At 42.1% G+C, this 26,842-nt stretch overlaps 2 protein-coding genes across 3 annotated transcripts in view; one reads left to right on the forward strand and one right to left on the reverse strand.

The window, feature by feature from the left end:
* Positions 1-215: 215 nt before the first annotated feature.
* On the reverse strand, positions 216-23,041 carry LOC106567369 (uncharacterized protein KIAA2013 homolog). Of its 2 annotated transcripts, none has more exons than XM_014136531.2 (3): positions 21,389-23,041; positions 11,735-12,597; positions 216-2,225 (listed from the first exon to the last, which is right to left on the reverse strand). In XM_014136531.2, the coding sequence occupies exons 1-3, from the start codon at positions 22,356-22,358 to the stop codon at positions 2,211-2,213; spliced, it is 1,848 nt and encodes a 615-aa protein (XP_013992006.2). In that variant the 5' UTR covers positions 22,359-23,041; the 3' UTR covers positions 216-2,210. The 2 variants fall into 2 exon arrangements, with proteins under 2 accessions (XP_013992006.2, XP_013992005.2); XM_014136530.2 differs by having other exon boundaries at positions 216-2,517; positions 21,389-23,040.
* Positions 23,042-23,077: 36 nt separating this feature from the next.
* Positions 23,078-26,842, forward strand: part of megf6 (Multiple epidermal growth factor-like domains 6) — a gene marked incomplete in the record, with an annotated part of 95,146 nt that continues 91,381 nt past the window's right edge. Inside the window, 2 exon segments of the mRNA NM_001140637.2 lie at positions 23,078-23,362; positions 26,621-26,711.

A 26,842-nucleotide genomic window follows, 5' to 3' on the forward strand; every position in this document is an offset into this window, starting at 1 on the left:
TTGCTATTCATTCAGCTTTGATCAGACTTTTTTTTTGCCTCGGTGTGTGAATCTGGGCCAGCCCTCAGGCTACCTTGTTTTTAATAGAGGAGCTTGGTACGCAATTCCCCCAAAACTAGAAGTGCCGGTACAGCGTTCCCGAACAGCTCCGGCCCAAGTCAATCACTGCTGAATACAAATAGAACTTCATAGATTTGAAAAAAAATAGTTTAACAATCTCTGACGGCATACTTTAATTGAACAAATTTACATCATAATTCAAAGTCTATGTATACATTTGTATTTTATCCAAATCAATTTACAATAACATACAGATTTTTATTTTCTCTCAAATCACATCATCATAGTCAAGTACAGTGCAACCAAACTGTAGGTGTAATCAGAATAAATTATATTTAAAAAAAAAGGCACACTCAGTAGTTAGTTACAATCAAAATAAGGATTCAAAAAAGCCCTTAAAAATTCTATATGAACAAAGATGAAAAATACATATGAACTCATGAAAACAATTCACACATCACAACAAATCGGATTGGTAGACTCAGTTTATCTAGTAATTTTGGAGTATTTAAAAACAACATTAAGCACATAAATTCACTCAATCATGGTAGATTAATTTGCATAATAGAGTCTAGAGCTTGATATCCTTTGTCTACTCTTATGGACTGCCCTCTTCAATTCATACCACAGGTTTTCAATGGGGTTCAGTGACTGCGATGGCCATTGCAATAAAACATTTTTGTGTTCAATTAAACATTTCTTTGTGGATTTTGATGTGTGCTTGTGGTTATTGTTTTGCTGGACGATCCACTTGCGGCCAAGTTTTAGCCTCCTGGCAGAGGACATCAGGTTTTTGGCTAAAATGTCCTGGTACTGGGTAAAGTTCATCATGCCGTTGGCCCTAACTAGTGGAAGCAAAATAGCCCATAACAAAGATCCACCACCGTATTTTACAGTAGGTATGAGGTTATTTTCTGCTCATCACAGCCTTCTTTTGACACGAAACCAAAGAGCTCTATTTTCATGTCATTCAATAAATGTAAACACCTGGAGATTGTTAAACGGCATTGGCACTGACTTGGATTGGAACCAGTGCTATGTTCAGATGACATGCAAATAGAGCTCTTTGGCCACACACCAGTGGTGGTTTTGGTATCGAAAGGAGGATGTGATAAGCAGAAAATAACCCAGTACCTAAAAAGGCTCAGTGATGTTATCCTCACAAGGGAAGGGTGCCGGGGTAGTGAAAACAGGGTGCCAAAAATTATTTTATATATTTTGTATTACTTGTTAAAAAAAACTACAAATTCAGAGAAATTATATTAGTATAAAATATAATTTCAACAACAAAAAATGCAAATACAATATAGCTCAGTATATGTATTTATTTTATAGTATTTTTTGCTGATCTTTATGAAGGGTGCCAATCATTTCAGTCATGAGATGTCATGAAAAACAGGGAAGGGAAAACTCACATATTCCAGAATTCTATATGGTAGAAACGGCACAAAGCAGTGACTAGAACCATATAAATATTATCCCTATTCTAGGATTCTACTTCTATGACTACTACATCTCCCTTAAAGGGACAGGAAAAGATCAGGTAGTGAATATATTTTGGTCACCTTAGCAATGTTTGGTGTTCAGAAGCAGAGGTCTTGAAGAAGTGCATTGAGTGGCAGACTCAGAGCAATAAGACTGCCTTTTTTCACTAGGAAATTAAGACCCAATGCACACTGCCGGACGGACTTGCTAATTTAATATCGGTTTGATATCAATGGGTCTTAAGAATAAATTGACACTTGCTCGGCACAAGTTGATCCTCAGATTTTTTTTATACTTAATTTTTACTATATTAAGCTTTGCAGTAAATAGACTAGAGGGGTATAGGAAATGTACCTGTTTAAATCATTTGAAAATCCATCCCCCCCATTCCCTGTAACAACAACATTGGTGAAAGTTAGATAGTGGAATCCTTGCCTTTACCAACGCAATCATTTTAGACCATGTTAGACTTCCAAGTAAGAAAGCAAGGATGGATATTAACATTTACCAACAGGACCAATAATGTGAAAGAAAATAAGACGATACCTTTCAATCACGCTCATACTTCAACCTTTGAGACCTGAACCTCCATTTGGAGTTTTGCCAGTGAGTGACAACCAATCGGTTGGCATCTTTCACCCATAGTGTATGATGATGGTATTCATTCAAACCGACAGGTCCTGCCAAAATGAATGGAAGCATTGTAAAGAATGACAGACTTTCACTAGCCGTGCCAATGAAAGAAGTCATCAGGCAATGTGAGCTTTTTTCTCTGAATTCAGCGCCAACATGTCGAAAGTCAAATCAACATGTTGACCATCTCAACACAAATATCATTGTCAAATAATGATCCCAATCAGATGACATGAACAGTAACACATTTTATGGCAATGTAATTCGCTGGCTGCTACTCTGCACCTGTGATGTCATGGCTGCTTCCTAAGCTTCCATTTCCTCACTTGGCTTCGTCACCTGGTGAGGTTAAAGGGGAGGGTTATAAACAGGAAGATGAAACAGGAGATGCAACACAAATCCATTTGAATTAAATCACTTTTTGATAGCACCCCTTTTGATTTGAACAAAACTTTCCATGCATATTAGCCCATTGTAGAAGTGATCAGAGAGTGACCATTCGGACATAAATGCCAAAACATTCAAGAGATAAAGGTGCTCAAAGTTGACTGATTTCGCATACCATAAAACATCCATGTCATTATCACTGGAAAAGATTTATGTAATTTACAAATGTACAAATAGGTTGTCAAACTGTTTCATAATTTATTTAAGAAAATGTTGAATAAAAAAATAATTTCACCTTAAAAGTCAATTATCCAATAACGTGCAAACTCAGATTTTTGTCCTATTTGCATAGGTTGTAGCTTAGAGCCCATTTGACATCTGAGGTTTTTGTGTTGTTTCCGCCATCGGTTGAGACACAACATGCTCTTGAATACACGGTGGGTGTCATGCTTGGGCTGATAAATGTACTAAAATGGGAATATAATTAAAATATCAACTTTTAAATGGCACCACAAAAATGGTTGGAGGTCTACACATCAGAGAATCTTGACTTGAATGGGAATATCTGTTTTAAATTACACAGTCAATCCTCCATAGAAAACCAATTGAAATCATAGAAATATAGATAATAGAATAGACATGACCATTTAAGTTGATGCTCGATGGTGGGTAGACTAGCAGACATCTTTGTGGTAGTAATTAGAAGTTAAAATGTACATTTACATTTCAGTGGTGTACCAGCTAAATCGCAGTGGTCTGAAGGGATAGGTCCATTCTATAAATTTGATTTATATGATTGAAATTACACCCACCCTGTATTCAAGAGCATGTTGTGTCTCAACAGATGGCGGGCACAACACAAAAACCCCAGATGATGTAAAGTCGGGTCTAAGCTACAACCTATCCGAATGAGAAATGTGTGTTTATGCGTTTTCAGATAATTTACGTTAAATGTAAATCAAATATATTTTTTTATTAAAAACACGATTTTCAAGAAATTATAAGTTTAAAAACCCTGTTTGTAAGGTTTTAAATGATATCAAACTGAACTGTTTATATTATCCAGTGATGAAGACATGGATGTCTCATGATATGGTAGGGTATGCAAAATGGGTCAACTTTGAGCACCTCTATCTCCTGAATGTTTTGGCATTCAGGTCCAAAAAGTCACTTTCTGACAATTTTTCCATGGGCCAGAATGAATCAGTTGGACGGGCATTTGATTTCCATAGGCGCGCCCATTTCTTCCCAGGACCTCTTGTGTGTGCATGCGCTTGCACGCATGTTTTAAATGGGTGTAATAGTAAAGACCATATGCAGCTCAGGAGTTTCAAGTTTGAGGAAGCTTACAATTTATCCTACAATTTCTACCGATCTACATGCCAGTAATTAATATGTGCACATTTTTGTGGAACAGTTTAATTTCCTTATACCTTTGTCTACAGCAGGTGTTCACATGTGTGATGCACACACTCAGACATTACACAGGAACAATGACCCTCTCCCTCCCTCCCCCCTCCTCCTCCTCAATCATACAAATATGAAGTAAAATGATAAAAATCTAAAAAGTTCAAACTCAACTATGGCTAGAGCACTAGCCTCTACCATATGGACACATCGTTACACTTTGGCGGCTAAATGGGCACTTTCCTACTGATGCATGCATTCTGAAGACGCACCCCATCTTCGCCATACCCCTCTCCCCTTCTTCATGATGCAACATTTTAAATTATACTGAAGACACATTATCTTCACACATTTCAGACGCTTTTCACCGACAGCCGCAACGCAATCAACTAGTCCTATTGCCACGCACCTTACCCAAATCCATGGCTTCCCAAACACACTTGTGATTTGAAATAAATAAGCTTATGATCCTCTGTGGCTAAGTCAAGCTCCTTGGTGAAGTATTTTAAATTATTTTTTTTAGACAGGAATAATTATATAATTTTGGCAAAACATCACTTTACTTTAGGGCAATCCAGCATCCTAACAGTGCCCTATGCACCCGCCAACTTTCCTTTCAAATTCGCAAGAGGCTGAAATCAAAGATCTGTATATAATGATGAGATGCTCATATCTCCGCCCTAACAACGGGAGTCTTTGTCCCAAAGGTGGGAAGGCAGGCGACAAGCTTAGGTCTGCATATTATTCCCATAGAATCGCATTGGACAGATTTTGGCAAGAGTGAGCCCTCTCGCTTTGCCTCTCTCTCTGCTGAAACTACATCACTGGAGAAAGCATCTGAGCGAGTGAAACAGCGCCCTCTGTCTCAGTATGTGTAGCCTATATATCTGATGCTGTCTGGACCAAAAGATTATGACATGCCATACTCTTTTGGTCCAGACAGCATCAGATACATGGGCTACACATACTGAGACAGAGGGGCGCTGTTTCACTCGCCCGGATGCTTTAACTGAGATTGATGCGTCTTTCTGTCTGAGCGCATCTCGGTCAGATAAATTATCAATATTTCAATATTGAATTTGGACGGGTGAGGAGGTATAACACCATAACGCCAGCCCTGCCATGGGCAAACATATATGCAAAGTTTTGTTTAAATCAAAAAGGATGCTGTCAAAAAGTGATTGAATTCATATGGATTTACCCCAATCGACCCAAGGTTAAGCTTCTAACCCCAGGGCAAATGTGGTGATCTGAGAGGATTGGAAAGGTGTAAGAAATATGGCAGAAATTCCACCTGGCCTGTCAGAAGACAATGTGGAGCTACTGGAACTGGAACTGTCATCGAAATCTCTACACGTGCCTAGGAGCTAGAAGTCAGTTGGGGATAGGATGAGTGCCAAAACACACATAGGTATGAGTAAACAGCAAGCTTATTGTTAGATTAGATATCAAAGAGAGACCAAGTCCTCCTGTCAATTTAATTCCTTAATTTAATCAGAGTGAATCAATAGAAAACACCATCCACAAAATACAGACAAACCAAAACGATGCCACACGGCGAAAAGGGATTAGTTGGCGGCGCTCATTCATAGTTAATCAAAGCACAACCACTTACAGTAGAAATGTCCATCCTTCATAGTGCCCATTATTTCAAACACACATCTAATTTTTCAACAAATACTGTAGATAGATGAGTATCAAGAAGCTTTTGGAAAATTCCCAGACTAGTACCACCTCGTTTAACTTCACTAGGGTAGGGGGCAGCATTCTGAATTTTGGATGAAAAGCGTGCCCAAATTAAACTGCCTGCTACTCAGGCCCAGAAGCTAGGATATGCATATAAGTGGTAGATTTGGATAGAAAACACTCTAAAGTTTCCAAAACTGTTAAAATAATGTATGTGACTATAACAGAACTGATATGGCAGGCGAAAACCTGAGGAACATCCATCCAGGAAGTACTATTATTTTGAAAGGCTGTTTTTCCATTGAAAGCCTATCCACCATATAAAGACTTAGGACCCAGTTCACGATCTCTATGGCTTCTTCTACATGTGGCCAGTCTTTAGGCATTGATTCAGGCGTTTACTCTGAAAAATGAGGGAGATACAGCACTTTCAATGAGTGGACAGTGGACATTTTCAGACATGAAGCCAGCGCATGATCGGGAGCACGCCTTTCTTGTTTCTCCTTTTCTATTGACGAAGCTTTTGTCCGGTTGAAATATTATTGATTATTTATGACAAAAACAACCTGAGGCTGGATTTTAAACATCGTTTGACATGTTTCTACTAACTTTTATTGTACATTTTTGACTTTTCGTCTGGATGTTGAGAGCACGCTTTGTGCCTTTGGATTACTGAACTAAACGCACCAACAAAACTGAGGTTTTTGGACATAAAGAGGGACATTATCGAACAAAACAAACATTTGTGTAACATGGAGTCCTGGGAGTACCAGCAGATGAAGATCAAAGGTAAGTGATTCATTTTAACGCTATTTCTGACTTTTGTGACACCTCTCCTTGGTTGGAAAATGGCTGTATGGTTTTCTGTGGCTAGGCGCTGACCTAACATAATCGCATTGTGTGCTTTAGCCGTAAAGCCTTTTTGAAATCTGACACAGCGGCTGGATTAACAAGACGTTTATCTTTAATCCTATGTATAACACTTGTAACTTTCATCAATGTTTATGATGAGTATTTCTGTAATTTGATGTGGCTCTCTGAAATTTCACCGGATGTTTGTTTGAGAATGATTACTGAACAAAACGCGCCAATTTCAACTGAGGTTTTTGGAAATAAAGAGGGACATTATTGAACAAAACAAACATTTATTGTGTAACATGAAGTCCTGTGAGTGCCATCTGATGAAGATCAAAAGTTAGTGATTAACTTAATCGCTATTTCTGACTTTTATGAGCCCTCTCCTTGGCTGGAAAATGGCTGTATGGTTTTCTGTGGCTAGGTGCTGACCTAACATAATCGCGTGGTGTGCTTTCGCCGTAAAGCCTTTTTGAAATCGGACACTGTGGTTGGATTAACAAGAAGTTTATCTTTAAAATGGTGTATAATACTTCTATGTTTGAGGAATTTTAATAATGAGATTTCTATTTTTTGAATTTGGCGCCCTGCATTTTCACTGGCTGTTGTCAAGGTGGGACGCTACCGTCCCACTGATACCAGAGAGGTTAACCCGTTAGATTTGTCCAGTTTTGGTGTCTCTCTTTGGCTAAATGCCTGATGGGCATATTTTCTTTCTCATTTTGAGACAAAGCCTAGAATTTCAGACCCCACTACAGTGGGGGGAAAAAGTATTTGATCCCCTGCTGATTTTGTACGTTTGCCCACTTACAAAGAAATGATCAGTCTATAATTTTAATGGTAGGTTTATATCAACAGTGAGAGACAGAATAACAAAAATATAGAGAAAAGCGCATGTCAAAAATGTTATAAATTGACTTGCATTATAATGAGGGAAATAAGTATTTGACCCCCTCTCAATCAGAAAGATTTCTGTCTCCCAGGTGTCTTTTATACAGGTAGCGAGCTGAGATTAGGAGCACACTCTTAAAGGGAGTGCTCCTAACCGCAGCTTGTTACCTGTATAAAAGACACCTGTCCACAGAAGCAATCAATCAGATTCCAAACTCTCCACCATAGCAAAGACCAAAGAGCTCTCCAAGGATGTCAGGGACAAGATTGTAGACCTACACAAGGCTGGAATGGGCTACAAGACCATCGCCAAGCAGCTTGGTGAGAAGGTGACAACATTTGGTGCGATTATTCGCAAATGTAAGAAACACAAAAGAACTGTCAATATCCCTCAGCCTGGGGCTCCATGCAAGATCTCACCTTGTGGAGTTGCAATGATCATGAGAACGGTGAGGAATCAGCCCAGAACTACACGGAGGATCTTGTCAATGATATCAAGGCAGCTGGGACCATAGTCACCAAGAAAACAATTGGTAACACACTATGCCATGAAGGACTGAAATCCTGCAGTGCCCGCAAGGTCCCCCTGCTCAAGAATACATATACATGCCCGTCTGAAGTTTGCCAATGAACATCTGAATGATTCAGAGGACAACTGGGTGAAAGTGGTCAGATGAGACCAAAATGGAGCTCTTTGGCATCAACTCAACTCGCCGTGTTTGGAGGAGAAGGAATGCTGCCTATGACCCCAAGAACACCATCTCCACCATCAAACATGGAGGTGGAAACATTATGCTTTGGGGGTGTTTTTCTGCTAAGGGGACAGGACAACTTCACCGCATCATTTGACGGGGCCATGTACTGTCAAATCTTGGGTGAGAACCTCCTTCCCTCAGCCAGGGCATTGAAAATGGGTCGTGGATGGGTATTCCAGCATGACAGTGACCCAAAACACACGGCCAAGGCAACAAAGGAGTGGCTCAAGAAGAACCACATTAAGGTCCTGGAGTGGCCTAGCCAGTCTCCAGACCTTAATCCCATAGAAAATCTGTGGAGGGAGCTGAAGGTTCGAGTTGCCAAACGTCAGCCTCGAAACCTTAATGGCTTGGAGAAGATCCCTCCTGAGATGTGTGCAAACCTGGTGGCCAACTACAAAAAAGGTCTGACCTCTGTGATTGCCAACAAGGGTTTTGCCACCAAGTACTAAGTCATGTTTTGCAGAGGGGTCAAAAATGTATTTCCCTCATTAAAATGCAAATAATTTTATAACATTTTTGACATGCGATTTTCTGGATTTTTTTGTTGTTATTCTGTCTCTCACTGTTCATATAAACCTACCATTAAAATTATAGACTGATCATTTCTATGTAAGTGGGCAAACGTACAAAATCAGCAGGGGATCAGATACTTTTTTCCCCCACTGTATATTTTGCAATGACTAGCATTTTAGGCCTGTAGTCTAATATGAGACATGTACATTTGGTTAGAAAACTTCTGTGTCATTGAATGCACCAGTATTAGGAGTCCTCATTTAAGATAGCGGACCACAAGAAGCTCAACCTTGGGTCGACCTGTGCTCAGTAATTTCATGCTGAAATTAGTATGCCGTGTGTCAATTCGAGGTGGTAGAAATTAGGATAGTACTGAAGCGAACAGAACTGAAAAGATTCAAAACCCACATTCGCACAATTGTTGATTGAGAGGAGACTTGAAGGCACCAGTATAGGGATTGAACAAAGCGGGAACTGAGCTTTAACAAAACACATCATTAGCTATACCAGAGGCTTAAGGTTGGGGGAAACCTTGTTTGCATCCACACAGACAGGAAAAGCTACAGCCTACATTTGGAAATATGTATAAGGTCAAAGATAATGGATATAATGACGAGATGCTTGTGTCTCCACTAACAATGGGATTCATTGTCCACAGAGCGGAACGGCAGGCTGTCAAGCTCCCGCCTATTCCTGACTTTGTATTGGTGGATACATCTTATTTTAATATTTTTGGAACACCCGCAATAACAACGGCTAAATATGTGTATGTAACCAATCAAATTTGATTTAGATTTGATGTGGTGTGTTGACGTCAACCGCCTTTATTCAATGGAGAGTGAGATTCTATGCTAGCCTCGAATTTCAACCGGGACAACTCCGACATAAAGTGTATTTTCTCAAAGTCACGTGTATCACATTGATATCAGTACACTTGTAACAACCTAAGCATTACGAAACCTTACAAGACTAAATTGGACACTCATTAGCCCTCATACAAAAACTCCACTTGATTAATAAATAATGATCTGCTTGACGTGGACAGATTTTGGGTGGAGTAAACCCACTCACGTCGCCTCATCCTCTCTGATAAGGTACAACAAAAGGAGGTTGCTTGCACTGTTTCTGAAATCGATGGACTAAAACAACTTCCATCAGGAAACAAGTAAGACTATATTATCGATGCATTAGTGCATGTTAGGGTTGTCACAACACCAGTATCGCGATACTACGATACCAGATCCATGGCAAAAACGAAAACATGAAAAAGATGAAACTAGGGTCCTTGAAAAACCTACTTGTGTTTTTTCAACATTAGGACAGTTATTCTCGAGAAATGAAGTCCACTTCATGTTTTGTTTTTTCCTTAACACGATACTAGTATTATGACAACGCTAGTGCATATAGTTAAATGTTCAGTAACAGAACTGGGATCTTGTGGTCCGCCATCTTAAATGAGGACTCCTTATACTGCTCCATTCAATGACATAGAAGTTTTCTAATCAAATGTACATCTCTCATACATAGGCTTAAAAGGCTAGTCATTGCAAAATATAGTGGGGATCGAAATTGTTGACATCCTTGATAAAGATGAGCAATAATGACTATAAAATAAATAATTCAAATACTGAGTTATATTGTATGCAAAACATTTTTTTGGGGGGTGAAATTATATTATACTAATGCAACTTCTCTTTCTTTGAGCAAATGTTTAACAAGTACAATTGTTTTTCGTCTCAAAAAGGTAGGGGTCAAAATGACTGACACCCCTAATTATTCATAGAAATAATAAATAAGTAGTCAAAAGTTTAGTATTTGGTCCCATATTCCTAGCAGGCAATGATTACATCAAGCTTGTGACTCTACAAACTTGTTGGATGCATTTGCAGTTCGTTTTGGTTGCGTTTCAGATTGTTTTCAACAGAAATGAATAATAAATGATGTATTGTGTCATTTTGGAGTGACTTTTATTGTAAATAAGAATAGAATATGTTTCTAAACACTTCTACATTAATGTGGATGCTACCATGATTACGGATACTCCTGAATAAATCGTGAATAATGTTGAGTGAGAAAGTTAGAGGGTTAAAGATCATACCCCAAACATGCTAACCTCCAGTTATTGGTAATGGTGAGAGGTTAGCATGTCTTGGGGGGTATGATCTTTGACTCTCTGTAACTTCACGATTCAAATCAGGATTATCCGTAATCATCCACATTAATGTAGAAGTGTTCAGAAACATTATATTCTTATTTATAATAGTGACTCCAAAATGACAATACATTATTTACCATTCATATTCTATTGGGCACAAAATAATCTGCAGCACAACCAAAAAATTTACTTCAAATGCATCCAAAAAGTTTGTAGATTCACAAGCTTGATGTAGTCATTACGTGCTCGGAATATGGGACGAAATTCTAAACTTTTGACTACTTTATTTATAAGAATCTTTGGGGAAGTAATTTTGGACTCATTTTGAGAGGAAAAAAAAGTATGACTTGTGAAACAAAATCTCTGAGCAACTGTAATAATATAAAAATAATACAACCTCCCAATTTTGTTGAGCATACAACATAGCTCAGTATTGGGATTTATTTATTTTATACAGTGATTATTGCTTTAACGAGGGTTTCTTTAACAAGGGTGTCAATAATTTCGGACCCCACTAAATATTGTGCATTACTTTCCAATTAGATAATTTGTCGTCAAATGACTTCGCAAACTGATTCCTTTCATACATAGAAAACGACAACACACCAAATAATTTCTGGTTTGTATAGAGGAGAGCAGGAAAATGGGCGAGGGGGTGCACAGCAATTATGCAAATCCACTCCAAAGACAACATCCCACACACACATCCAAACTATATCTCTGCTAAAACAGACAGACACCCGAAGAAGCATTAAAGAAAAAGGGAATTCTCGCCACCACACATAAAAAACAAATCGAGAAGAGGACAACTGACAGTTTTGTTGTTCATCAATTCAAATCAGTTTGTTGTGGACAGTTTTTTGTTCATCAGTTCAAAGTAGTTGTGTTTATTGTGTTTTTATACCTTGCTCCTGAAGAGAGGCTTGGCGCCGGGGCCGCAGTACTCATTGTAGATGAGCTTGAAGAGAAAGAGGTGGAACAGGGTGATGAGCGAAGCCACGCTGAACCAGAAGAGGAAGGGCAGGCCGGGGTACTGCTTGGCCATGTGCTCCTCGTGCGCCAGGATGGCCTTGAGGTGCAGCGTGTGCCGCAGGTCCTGCAAGTGGCGCAGGTCCGTGGAGATGTAGAGCAGCGGCGTGATGGGCTGCGTCACCATCACAGGGAACACGTGGCCCTTGGCCTCCACCAGCGACGACGTCAGCTCCACCGGCTCGTTGAGGCAGCCCGCCTCACAGGCGTACAGTGCCACGGGCTTCTCCTGGGGCTTGACTGACACGTGCAGAAAGGGTTTGCCCTCGGAGTCCAGCAGCACAGCTAGGTTGATCAGGTCCTGGTTGTAGTGGATTCCCCGCAGCGCGTAGCTGTTGTGCAGCACGTCTGGGTCCGCCTGGAACTGCAGGTGGTTTTCGTTGAATGAGAGGCCTCCGAAGCTGAGCACGGCACCCTGCATAACGCCATGGGCGCCCGCCGCCACCAGCACCTTGCAGCCCCTCTTCTGCAGGGTGAGGGTCCACAGGTTGACCAGCTGCAGGACTTGGGCCACGCTGCTGACCCGCTCTGGCCAGAGGTTCTCAGCGTGCATTGTGGCATGCCCGCTGAAGCAGTGGTCGGCGTAGTTGAGGCTGGACTCCAGACGGGCGCGCTCCTCAGTGCCAAGACGGCGGTCCAGCAGGGGAGCCGGCGAGGCCGAGAGGACGTAGTAGAGCGTGGTGTTGACTGTGGCGCTGGATGGCGTGTGTGCATCGGTGATCTTACGCATCTCCACCCCTGCAGGACAGATACACACACAGCAGATGTGGGAACAATAAGTCAACATAGTAGAGCTGGGACGATCAACTGAAAAGTACCGACACCAACATTCCAGAACATCTCATGGAACTGCGGGGACTGTGAAGGGGATACACACACAGAAACAAACACACACAGACACACATAATTGTTGTAGTTGTATTGTTTTATGTTGTATTGTTTGTATATGGTTGTATTTAAAATGTGTGGCTGTCCTTGTCTAGCAGTGTTTTATTACTTGTCATGTTCGGTGGTTTCTTTTTTTTGTGGACCCTAGGAAGAATAGCTGCTGCCTCTGCAAAAGCTAACAGAGATTGCCTTCTTATTACCGAAGCAGTTTGCTTACGTCTGAATTTTTGGGTGATTTTTGGTACACAACGTTCCTGTAGCTCAGAAGTCACCAATCTTTGAGTCAAGATCACTTTAGCAGTCAAAAAGCAAGCAAAGATCTACCACTCAGATTTTTTCTTTAAACATGTAGGCCTATGCTACATTAACTGAATAAAACAGTTCTGTAGGGATGAGGTTTGGGCAGTAGGCCTAATACATTATCACAGCATAAATGGAAATAATTAGCTTTTTTATTTTGCAGGACTGATGGGTACCTGCATCTGATGGTCAGTCTCAGCGGAGGGAGGGAGAGAGCGAGCAGCAGTGCTGAATAAAAACTTAAACATGAACTCACTCATAAAATATCAGCTCTTTGCTGTATTCTTTTAGTCTCTCTCTCTGGTCATGTTTTTAAAAAAGTTATGAAATCTCACATAGGCTAGTATCAAACTTTGCTGTGCCTGTAGGGTTGTGGAAGCCGTAGGCACAGTGATTTGAGTTATCTGATTGGCCAGTGGAGGAGAAGCCCTTGATTTAGCCACAGCTCTCCTGGTCTTCCGGGTAGGCGGCGTTTATCCCTTCAGACAAATTAAATGGTTAAAAATGGGAACACTTTGCCTACCCGGCGTGAAGGGCTTCTGAATCAAGTGCACCTACCACCAACAACGCAAGACAAATAAAAAAAGTTACAGCCTATGTATTATGTTGATTCCTGCTATGAAAGTATCTGTCGGTTCCTGTTTCGCTGTCGGCTGCTGACTCTCACTCCCCACTGTAAAAATATGAAACTAAACTATGTGACGTTGCAGGACAACGAGAGCAATTTTTGCACAACTCCCGCAGGTTGAACATTAAAGGACATCCTCTCTCATCCTGTAGATTTAGGCTACTCCAACAAACATCTTAAGCTAGTTGCACATTCCCTCTAGACATGCTACAATAGCTAGGGCTAAGAGAAATACCTGAGCCCCTGACTGATGGCCTACCAAACTATCAATCCTTGTACTAAGGCACCAAGCCGCACCATAGTAGGCACCACAATCTCTGCAACCATTATAAAACAGGTGCATCTCCACGTGGTCTGCCAGAACAAGTCATACAAATAACCCAGTTAAAAGAAAGACGCACAGTAGAGCTGGGACAATAAAATGAAAATTACAGAAACCGACATTGCCTTCCTCTTACATTGCATTTTGCGTTGGTAATGTTGTGTGATTTTGCTACAAAACGCTCCTGTAGATTGTTCTAAAAACATTATTTGGTCAACAGTAATAGCCTAGAAATTATGATTACTGCTATGAAAGCGTCTGCCTGTCCCCGTTTAGCTGTTAGCTGCTGTGTGAGCGAGCCACTCCCACTCCCCATTGTGTGCACGGAGGACAAGCACATGACCTTTGCTCAAAATGCTACTACGGAAAAAAAGAGTAATGAGTATAGAATGTATTTCTCACCTCTTAATATGGAGTTCATGGCACCACTTTACAACCGGAGTAGGCTGTAGTTAGTATGGTTTTGATGCAAGGATTTCTTTCCAGAGAGACACCGGGGCCTGTAACATACTTTGTTTCACGGAAACATGGCTCTCCTGGAACACTCTGTCGGAGTCGGTAAAGCCAGCAGAATTCTCAGTACATCACACAGACAGGAATAAATATCTCTCCGGGTAGCAGAAGGTGGTTTCATGATTAACGACTCATGGTGTAATTCTAAGAACATACAGGAACTCAAGTCCTTTTGTTCACCTGACCTAGAATACCTCACAATTAAATGCTGAACATATTATCTCCCAAGACAATTCTTGCCACGGCCGTTTTCATCCCACCTCAAGCCGAAACCTCGACGGCCCTCAAAGAACTTCACGGGACTTTATGCAAACTGGAAACCACATATCCTGTGGCTGCATTTATTGTAGCTGGGGATTTTAACAAAGCAAATCTGAGGACTAGGCTACCAAAGTTCTATCAACATATTGACTGTACTACTCGCGCTACTAAGACTCTCAACCATTGCTATTGAAACTTCCGGAATGCTTACAAGGCCCTTCCCGCCCTCCTTTCGGCAAATCTGACGACAACTCCATCTTGCTCCTCACGTCCTATAGGCAGAAACTCAAACAGAAAGTTCCTGTGCTTTGTACTATTCAACGCTGGTCTGACCAATCGGAATCCACGCTTCAGGATTGTTTTGATCACGTGGACTGGGATATGTTCCGGGTAGCTTGCGAAAATAATCTAGACACATACGGGTAGTACCGTGACTGAGTTTACAAGGAAGCGTATTGGAGATGTAGTACCCACCCTAACCAGAAACTATAAAACCTACCCTAACCAGAAACCGTGGATAGATGGTAGCATTCGTGCGAAACTGAAAGCGCGAAGCACCGCATTTAACCATGGCAAGGCGATTGGTAATATGGCAGAATATAAAGAGCATAGTTATTCACTCCGCAAGGAAATCAAACAAGCTAAACGTCAGTATAGAGATAAAGTGGAGTCGCAAATCAACGGCTCGGACATGAGACGTATGTGACAGGGACTACAGACAATAACGGACTACAAAAGGAAAACCAGCCAAGTCGCCGAGACCGGACAGGCTAAACACATTCTTCGGTGGCACACAGTGCACCGACGCGGCCCGCTACCAAGGACTGTGGGCTCTCCTTCTTTGTGGCCGACGTGAGTAAAACATTTAAACATGTTAACCCTCGCAAGGATGCCGGCCCAGATGGCATTCCTAGCCGTATCCTCAGAGCATGCGCAGACCAGCTGGCTGGTGTGTTTACGGGCATATTCAATCTCTCGCTATCCCAGTCTGCTGTCACCACATGCTCCAAGATGGCCACCATTGTTCCATTACCCAAGAAGGCAAAGGTAACTGAACTTAATGACTATCGCCCTGTAGCACTCACCTCTGTCATCATGAAGTGCTTTGAGAGACTAGTCAAGGATCATACCACCTCTACCTTACCTGCCACCCTAGACCCACTTCAATTTGCTTACCGCCCCAATAGATCCATAGACGATGCAATCGCCATCACTCTGCCCTATCCCATCTGGACACGAGGAATACCTATGTAAGAATGCTGTTTATTGACTACAGCTCAGCATTCAACACCACAGTACGCTCATCATTAAGCTCAAGGCCCTGGGTCAAAAACCCCGCCCTGTGCAACTGGGTCCTGGACTTCCTGATGGGCTACCCCCAGGTGGTGAAGGTAGAAAACATCACCTCCACTCCGCTGATCCTCAACACTGGGGCCCCATAAGGGTGCGAGCTCAGTCCCCTCCTGTACTCCCTGTTCACCCATGACGGCGTGAACACAAAGAAGATGATCATGGACTTCAGGAAACTGTAGATGGGGGGGGGGGAGGTTGCACAACCCCTATCTACAGTGGAGAAGGTGGAAAGCCTCAAGTTCCTTGGCATACACATCACTGACAAACTGAAATCGACCACCATCACAGACAGTGTGGTGAAGGCAGCGCTACAGAGCCTCTTCAACCTCAGGAGGCTAAAGAAATGTGGCTTGTCACCTAATACCCTCAAACTTTCACAGATGCACAATTGAAAGCATCCTGTCGGGCTGTATCACCACCTGCAACGGCGACTGCACATCCCGCAACAGCAAGGCTCTCCAGAGGGTGGTGCGGTCTGCCCAACGATTACCGGGGGCAAACTACCTGCCCTCCAGGACACCTACAGCACCCGATGTCACAGGAAGGCCAAAAAGATCATCAAGGACATCAACCATCCAAGCCACTGCCTGTTCACCCTGCTATCATCTAGAAGGCGAGGTCAGTACAGGTGCATCAAAGCTGGGACCTAGAGACTGAAAAACAGCTTCTATCTCAAGGCCATCAGACTGTTAAACAGCCATCACGAGCACTTTGGAGGCTGCTGCCTATAGGCATAGACTAGAAATCAATGGCCACTTTAAGGAATGGAAGACTAGTCCCTTTAATAACGTTTACATATCTGGCATTACACATCTCATATGTATATACTGTTTTCTATACTATTCTACGGTATCTCATTTATTTAATAATGTTTACATATCTTGCATTACTCATGTCATATGTATATACTGTCTTCTATACTATTCTACTGTATCCTAGTCCGTTCCGCTCTGACGTCGCTTGTCCATATGTATATAGTCTTAATTCATTGCTACTTAGATGTGTGTATTGGGTACATGTTGTGTAATTTGTTAGATATTACTACATTGTCGGAGCTAGAAGCACAAGCATTTCGCTACACCCGCAATATCAGCTAATCACGTGTATGTGACCAATAAAATGCTATTTGACGCGCCCGATGAGCAGAGCCAAGTAGCCTAGGCCTAGCTGGGCCTCTCTGAGCTGAAGTGTGTACATGTTTGTGCGTGGGTGTAAATAATGTATGTACTATGTAGGCCCCTTAAGGGAGTCTAGGCATCTACCACCCCACTAACACTATCAGATTGTAGCCTATGGTTTTTGTCCCCGCACTTTGGTTCTGAAATCACCATTACCCACTAATTAACTTGTAATTTTGCAGATTAAGTGTTAGCTAGTAATGTATCAATATTTGTTTACAAATTAGCTATGACATAGGCAATGAATATATAGCACAACTTTGGATTTCACCACCCCATCTCAAAATAAAATGGTTTTGAACGTTTGGAAGTGATCGTCTCTTTGGCAATGCAGTGCACCTTGCAAAAGTGACTTTTGTCCTTGTTATGTCGTTTTAAACTTTAACCTGTACATCTAAAAATGACCATATATTATTTCAAGCAAAACTACCTAAGCTATTGCTGGTGGTGAATCTAAATCTATTGTAAGCCCCATTCAGCAGGTATAGCCAGATGAGAGTTGTCTCCAGTAGATTACTTTTATTTTGGTGTTAGATTCTAGCTTGAAATATACTTATTCATGTTACCATACTCAAACTCAATAATACATTTACATGTGTAAGGAATCTACACTACCGGTCAAAAGCTTTAGAACACCTACTCATTCAAGGGTTTTTCTTTATTTGACTATTTTCTACATTGTAGAATAACAGTGAAGACATCAAAACTATGAAATTACACATATGAAATCATATAGTAAGCAAAAAGTGTTAAACAAACCAAAATATATATTTTTATTTGAGACTCTTCAAATAGCCACCCTTTGCACACTCTGGGCATTCTCTCAACCAGCTTCATGAGGTAGTCACATGGAATGCATTTCAATTAATAGCCGTGCCTTGTTAACATTTAATTTGTGGAATTTCTTTCCTTCTTAATGCATTTCAGCCAATCAGTTGTGTTGTGACATGGTAGGGGGGTATACAGAAGATCGCCCTATTTGGTAAAAGACCAAGTCCATATTATGGCAAGAACAGCTCAAATAAGCAAAGAGAAATGACAGTCCATCATTACTTTAAGACATAAAGGTCAGTCATTATGGTTTTTTCAGTCGCAAAAACCATCAAGCACTATGATGAAACTGGCTTTCATGAGGACCGCTACAAGAATGGAAGACCCAGAGTTACGTCTGCTGCAGAGGATAAGTTCATTAGAGTTACCAGCCTCAGAAATTGCAGCCGAAATAAATGCTTCAGAGTTCAAGTAACAGACACATCTCAACATCAACTGTTCAGAGGAGACTGTGAATCAGTCCCTCATGGTCGAATTGCTGCAAAGAAACCACTACTAAAGGACACCAATAAGAGGAAGAGAATTGCTTGGGGCCAAGAAACACAAGCAATGGACATTAGAAAATTTGAGATTTTTGGTTCCAACCGCTGTGTCTCTGTGAGACGTGGTGTGGGTGAACGGATGATCTCCGCATGTGTATTTCCAACCGTAAAGCATGGAGGAGGAGGTATTATGGTGTGGGGGTGCTTTGCTGGTGACACTGTCTGTGATTTATTTAGAATTCAAGACACAATTAACCAGCATGGCTACCACAGCATTCTGAAGCAATACACCAACCCATCTGGTTTGGACTTAGTGGAACTATCATTTGTTTTTCAACAGGACAATGACCCAACACACCTCCAGGCTGTGTAAGGGCTATTTTACCAAGAAGGCGAGTGATGGAATGCTGCATCAGATGACCTGGCCTCCACAACCCACCGACCCGGTAAAATACAATTTTCAACAGCACATAGATAACAATAACCTAGGAAATTACATAGGTTGTCACTCAACTAATAAAGCCTAATATCAAATTAAGCCATTTTACCATTTCAATGCTTAAGGTGTCGCGCAGGTGTGTAAGATCAGGTCGCCTACCTCGTGTTGGTAATCTCGCGAAGCTGGGCAGAGTGAGCAGTTTGATTAGGCTACTGATATTGACAGGGTTTTTTGGCATTCAAAATGACTTGTAGATCAATGATTCAACACAGTTACATGCAGTTCGACACTAAAAGGAGAGGATGCATCAGTTGTCACAAAAGATGAGGTAGAAAGAATGTAATTGTGGACAGGCGATTTGTAAAGTTTTAATAGACTTTTTTGACCAATGCATGCTAAATTTGGATCGGTTTGGTGTCCGTGGACGACGCACTTGTTTCTTACACATCTGAATCGGGGACCGATGCGTATCGATCAATTGTTACATCCCTATAATATATTAATAAATTAGCTTACATGGCTATCTAGCAACTGTATAATATTTAGAGTTAGCAATCTAGCTAAATGTTTTGAGTTACCACTTCCTCAGGTAGTGAATAATATAGCCTATAGGCCAATTCGCACAAAGATGTTGCCAAATTCTCTATAGAGCCTTTAATAAATCTGATCATTCTGGATCCTATTTTGACAGGTTGAACATCAAAATATCAATCATGCATTTCCTGGATATGTTAGATGAAATATACTGAACAAAAATATAAACCCAACATGCAAGAATTTCTAAGATTTGACTGAATTACAATTCATATAAGGAAATCAGTCAATGGAAATACATAAATTAGGCCCTAATCTATGAATTTCACATGTCTAGGAATACAGATATGCATCTGTTGGTCACAGATAGATTTTTATTTTTTTTTAAGTAGGGGGTGGATCAGAAAAAAACTGTCAGTATCTGGTGTGACCACCATTTACCTCATGCATTGTGACACATCTCCTCCCATAGAGTGGATCTGGCTGTTGATAGTGTCCTGTGGAATGTTTTCCCACTGCTCTTCAATGGATATGCACATTTTCTGAGGAACTGGAACAAGCTGTCGTACACGTTGATCCAGAGCATCCCAAACATGCTCAATGGGTGACATGCCTGGAGAGTAAACTGGAAAAACTGGGACATATTCAGCTTCCAGGAATTGTGTACAGATCATGGTGACGTTGGGCCGTTCATTATCATGCTGAAACATGAGTTGATGCGTCAGATGAATGGCACGACAATGGGCCTCAGGTTCTCGTCACGATATCTCTGTGCATTCAAATTGCCATCGATAAAATGCAATTCTGTTCATTGTCCGTAGCTCATGCCTGCCCATACCATAACCCCACCATAGGGGTACTCTGTTCACAATGTTGACTTAAGTTAACCGCTCGCCCACACGCCGCCATACATGTGGTCTGTGGTTGTGAGGCCGGTTGGACGTAAATTCTCTAAAACGACGCTGGAGGCAACAGCTCTGGTGGACATTCCTGCAGTCAGCATGCCAATAGCATGCTCCCTCAAAACTTGAGACATCGGTGGCATTATGTTGTGTGACAAAACTGCACATTTTAGAGTGGCCTTTAATTGTCCCCAGCTCAAGGTGCACCTTTGTAATGATCATGCTGTTTAATATGCCACATTTGTCAGGTGGATGGATTATCTTGGCAAATGAGAAATGCTCACTAACAGGGATGTAAACAAAATGTGTGCACAACATTAGAGAAATAAGCTTTTTGTGCATATAGAACATTTATGAGATCTTTTATTTCAGCCCATAAAACATGGGATCAACACTTTGTGTTATTTGAATATTTTTTAAGCAAACTTTTTTTCTATATCATAGGCTACCATCTCAGTCTTGGCCCTGGGGGCAAAAAAATTGTCTAGAGCCCTGTAAATGTCCATTTAAAATAATGGCGTTGTATTTGTTATCGAGCAAAATAGTAACATTTATTGTGATATCTCTTTTTGCCCATATCACCCAGCTTTAGCACCTCCATCCAAAATAATTCATCGAAATGTATCGCATCGCAATTAATTTTATTTCCTTCTTTGATTTACCACGATATGGAATTTTGTCCATAACGCCCAGCTCTATAGTCATTTGATCTAGAACTACATCATTCATTAGCCTAGTCATTCATCATAATTAGGTAGCATGCAAATACCATCCAATAATTGTTTCATCCTGTACAGTCTATGAGAAAGCATGTGAGAGTTATCTAAATACCACAACATCATTCTGCACTGCAACACAAAAGGCATGGCATCTCAGCCTTGACTTTGTGTTCACTCACCAGAGATGAAGAGGTCCATCCAGGCCTGCTGGTGGTCCTGGACCAGATCTTCTACGTTTGCCCTCAGCAGCTCTCCCAGTTCTTTCTTGACCCCGTCTCGGAGCCTGGTGAAGGTCTCCTCCAGCTTGGCTGACTCGATGGGCTCCGACATCCACACCACCGACAACACATTCTCGGCAAACTCCGACTTGGCAGCCACCTGGATGCGGCTGCCCAGCTTATTGGTGGCCACCACCACCAGCACTATCTGGTTCTTCTCCGGCAGAACCACGCGGCCCGATGACAGCACTACCTCCTTGTCCTCCACCTTCTCCACACTGGCTGAGAACTTGCTCCCGAACGAGGGCATTTCGGTGGACACCTCCAGGGTGGCGGCCCGCTCAGAGGGGTTGTTGATGTGGATCCTCTGGAGGAAGACATTGGGCCGGCTGCGGTGGGCGATAAACTCTTCTCGGATGGTGAGGCAGTCACGGGCTGATCCGGAGCTGCCGGCTCCCCCTGGGAGGACGCAGCGGACGGACAGGACAGCCCCTTTGCGGAACCAGAGCATGGTGGCTCGCGCCTCGGCCCGCTTCCCCGGGATGTGGATGCCCACTATGGGTGAGTACTCAGTCTGGTAAACTGGGGCCGAGCCGGGCTGGGAGGACGAGGCCACCCACAGTCTGTTGGAGTCAATGTCCACCAGGAAATGGCCGTTACCTGAGACGAAAGGCGTGACCGCTTTCTCCTGGGGAGTACTGTAGATTCCCTCGCCCCGGTCCACCAGTGACTTCCACCTGTGGATCTCAGTCTGGAGACATTGCCCAGCTGGCCCGCCCGACTGGCCTAAGCCACTGAACAACCTCAAAGCGCCGTCTGAGCTAAGGTACCAGTAGAAGATTAGGAAAAACAGCAGTCCAATGAGCATTCTTCTAGCCCAGCTGCTTGACAGCAGACCTGGTAGGCACTTTAGTCTTTGCTGGAGCCACATTGTATTTATGCTTTAGAGTCACTATAACTCAAGTATGCAATTTTAGTAGTTAGCTATAGTACCTAATTAACAGTATAACAAAACAAAGGACCGTCAAAGGTGGTTCTCCATTCTCTCTAACCAATATCAACGTTAGACTAGGAGATGACCGCTTAAGTTTTGAGTTATTTTTGTAGGAAGTCTTTCCTGTTGACAACTATAGTAGCTAGCAATGCACACGGTAACTAAGCTAACTTTACCTAGCTAGCTAACGTTAACTAGCGATGCTAATAACCTGGTACTCAAAGTTTGTATAGCTAACAAGCTACTGTATGTTGCTATCCAACTAACAGCACCTTAGCTAAAATGTCCATGTCAAACCTTGATTGCTGTCAAATCTAACCAGTTAGCATGCTAACAAGCTAACCAAAACAAGCTAAGTGAGCTAACGTACCTAGCGAGCTAGCTAAGTTATGGTGGTTGCAAACTAGCATTGCGCTGCTAGTTTGGCGACACTTTGCATTTGTTTCTCACATCGTGGCAATACATCCATTGAGTGCAATTGTTGCTCATTTGTCGCTTATGTCTAGCAGTTGGGATTTCATTCCTTTTTGAGGTGGATTACTTTTCAAGCAACTCACCAATCTATCGTTGACACTTCTGCATGGGTTTACTGAAATTACCGCAAAGCACGTTGGATGACAGCACCGGAAGTGTCGGAATTAGTTGAGAATTTTTACGACACGGTGTTTTTTATTGTCTAGAAAGTTGTAAATTGTCACGTTTGTGTCTGAACTGAAGTTAATCGGGGTTGTTGTATGCACGTTATTGGGGATATGAGCAGAACTCCGGAAGGGGAAAATGGAGTCCCTAGAGAAAGCAAGTACAAGATAGGTGTCAGGGATGGAGCGGCAGTATTATCATAAGGAGACGTGTACTTGGAAAACGGAGAAGGAATGGAGGGAAAAAGAGAGAGAGAAGAGGTCTAAGAGAGTGAGGGAAGAAGAGGGTGAGTTTAGAAGAGGGTGAGTTTGAGTCGGATAGAAATTGTGAGAAAAAGGGCGATGGTTTGTCAAAGAAGAATGGTAGACAGGAGGAGAAATGGAAGTGAATGAGGGTGAAGTATCGGAGGTGGTAGATGCGGTAAAGTTATTGGAAGACCGTGGTATGCACCGAGGATCAGGATGAAGAAAAGTATGTGACAGAAGGAGTGAAGTGGAAAAGGTGGACTCTTGCCTTTTGGCTGATCCATTTGTGGTTTCACTGTGGGGGAAAAAAGTGTTGGGTCAGGTGGAATCGGTGAGGGTAACTAGAAGTTGGTCTAGTGATAATTGTTTGTGTTTCTGTTGGGCAGAGGAATAATGCGCTCGAATTAAAACGAATGGGGGCATGGAAAGTTAATTGTTTCGTTCTCAAGAAAAGGGCACCAATGAAATGAGTGATAACTGGGGTAGCAGTAGATATAAACGTTGACTAGTTGAGGGGAAATATTCCCGGTCTATGTGATGCTCGTCGTTTGATGCGACGCAGACAGGGGGGGTGAGAGTGGGGAAACAGACGAGTCATTGTCTGTTCTTTTGAGTTTTAAAGTTGAGTCTTTGCCTGACAAAGTGAAGTTAGGATATATAAGTTATCCATTAAGATGTTACAGGTGTCAAGCATATGGGCATGTGGCAGCAGTGTGTAGGAGAGCGGGTCCAAGGTGTGAGAAATGTGCAGAAGGGTATGAGACAAAGGAATGTGTGGTATTGTGGAATGTGTTAATTGTATGGGGTACCCATGGAGCTGGGGATCAGAAATGTCCTGTGAGAAAGAGGCAGGTTGAGGTTTCCAGGGTTAGAGTAGAGCAGAAGTTGTCATATGCTGAGGCAGTGAACAAAGTAGAGGAAGATGGGTTAAGGTGAGAGTAGTAGAGATATACCAGTACAGAGGGATAGGCCAAAAAGTGAAATAAGTTTCAGTAAGATTGGATTTTAGCATTTATGGCAATGGTTATCAATTGTACTACAGGGATGGATCGGAAGTCTCCGAAAATTGAAGTTATGGTGGCAGCTGCAGAGGTATTTGGGTGTGTGAGACTTGACAGCAGAAGAGTTACAGAATATGTTAAGTGGTGATGTCCCATCCTTTCAGGGTCATGGCACGAGGTAGGAATAAATACATTTAATTAGTGGAGTAGGGGCGTATTCATTTAAAAAAAATTGAAATTAGTGAGTATAGTGTTAGTGTTCGATGGTAGGGTATTTATTAAGTACATTTTTTATTTTTGAAGTAAAGTATAAGGGAGTTGTACTCTGGTCTAGTAGGTGGCAGTAATGCAACAAATTGGATGCCAACCGCCGTTATCCCTCATAGAAGATGAAGTTAATCGGTATTCGAGACTCGTTTATCCATAGATCCTGCTGCTGCTTATGAACCGGGTTCTGATCTTTTGTCGCTGATGATAAAACGTTTTGAGACAGATTGATGGGGCATTCAAGTAGGAAGTTGTAGTCCGACATGATTGTGGTTAATACAAAAATATCAGAACGAGCAATGTCAGAGTCCGGAATATACAGTAGCTTTCACCTGGATTCACCTGTTCAGTCTACAGTCGTGGCCAAAAGTTTTGAGAATGACACAAATATACATTTTCACAAAGTTTGCTGCCTCAGTTTGTATGATGGCAATTTGCATATACTCCATAATGTTATGAAGAGTGATCAGATGAATTCTATTAATTGCAAAGTCCCTCTTTGCCATGCAAATGAACTGACTCCCCAAAAAACATTTCCACTGCATTTCAGCCCTGCCACAAAAGGACCAGCTGACATCATGTCAGTGATTCTCTTGTTAACACAGTTGTGAGTGTTGACGAGGACAAGGCTGGAGATCACTCTGTCATGCTGACTGAGTTTGAATAACAGACTGAAAGCTTCAAAAGGAGGGTGGTGCTTGGAATCATTGTTCTTCCTCTGTCATCCATGGTTACCTGCAAGGAAGCACGTGCCGTCATCATTGCTTTGCACAAAAAGGGCTTCACAGTCAAGGATATTGCTGCCAGTAATATTGCACCTAAATCAACCATTTATCGGATCATCAAGAACTTCAAGGAGAGTGGTTCAATTGTTGTGAAGAAGGCTTCAGGACACCCAAGAAAGTCCAGCAAGCGCCAGGACCGTCTCCTAAAGTTTATTCAGCTGCGGTATCGGTGCACCACCAGTACAGAGCTTGCTCAGGAATGGCAGCAGGCAGGTGTGAGTGCATCTGCACGCACAGTGAGGCAAAGACTTTTGGAGGATGGTCTGGTGTCAAGAAGGGCAGCAAAGAAGACACTTCTCCAGGAAAAACATCAGGGACAGACTGATATTCTGCAAAAGGTACAGGGATTGGACTGCTGAGGACTGGGGTAAAGTCATTTTCTCTGATGAATCCCCTTTCCAATTGTTTGGGGCATCCGGAAAAAAGTTTGTCCGGAGAAGACAAGGTGAGCGCTACCATCAGTCCTGTGTCATGCCAACAGTAAAGCATCCTGAGACCATTCATGTGTGGGGATGCTTCTCAGCCAAGGGAGTGGGCTCACTCACAGTTTTGCCTAAGAACACAGCCATGAATAAAAAATGGTACCAACACATCCTCCGAGAGCAACTTCTCCCAACCATCCAGGAACAGTTTGGTGACGAACAATGCCTTTTCCAGCATGATGGAGCACCTTTCCATAAGGAAAAAGTGATAACTAAGTGGCTTGGGGAACAAAACATCAGCATTGTTGGCCAGGAAACTCCCCAGACCTTAATCCCATTGAGAACTTGTGGTCAATCCTCAAGAGGTGGGTGGACAAACAACAACCCACAAATTCTGACAAACTCCAAGCATTGATTATGCAAGAATGGGCTGCCATCAGTCAGGATGTGGCCCAGAAGTTAATTGACAGCATGCCAGGGCGGATTGCAGAGGTCTTGAAAAAGAAGGGTCAACACTGCAAATATTGACTCTTTGCATCAACTTCATGTAATTGTCAATAAAAGCCTTTGACACTTATAAAATGCCTGTAATTATACTTCAGTATTCCATAGTAACATCTGACAAAAATATCTAAAGACACTGAGGCAGCAGACTTTGAAAATTAATATTTGTGTCATTCTCAAAACTTTTGGCCATGACTGTACATCATGGAAAGAGTAGGTGTTTCTAATGTTTTGTGTGTTTGTGTTTATCTATCCATTTATCTATCTACACACACACACACTGAGTGTAACAAAACATTAGGACCAACTGCTCTGTCCATGATGTTTTCTGGCCAGGTGAATCCAGGTGAAGCTACTGTATGTTGGAACATTGCTGTGGGGACTTACTTCCGTTCAGCCACAATAGCATTAGTGAGGTAGGGCACCAGTGGTGAGTGTTAGAACTGAGGACAGATGATTTTTACGCGCTACTTGTTTCAGCACCTGGCGGAACCGTTCTGTAAGCTTGTGTGGCCTATCACTTCGCGGCTGAGCCGTTGTTGCTCCTCGACGTTTCCA

Source organism: Salmo salar, chromosome ssa13, assembly GCF_905237065.1.
Source record: "Salmo salar chromosome ssa13, Ssal_v3.1, whole genome shotgun sequence".
Taxonomy (NCBI): Eukaryota; Metazoa; Chordata; class Actinopteri; order Salmoniformes; family Salmonidae; genus Salmo; species Salmo salar.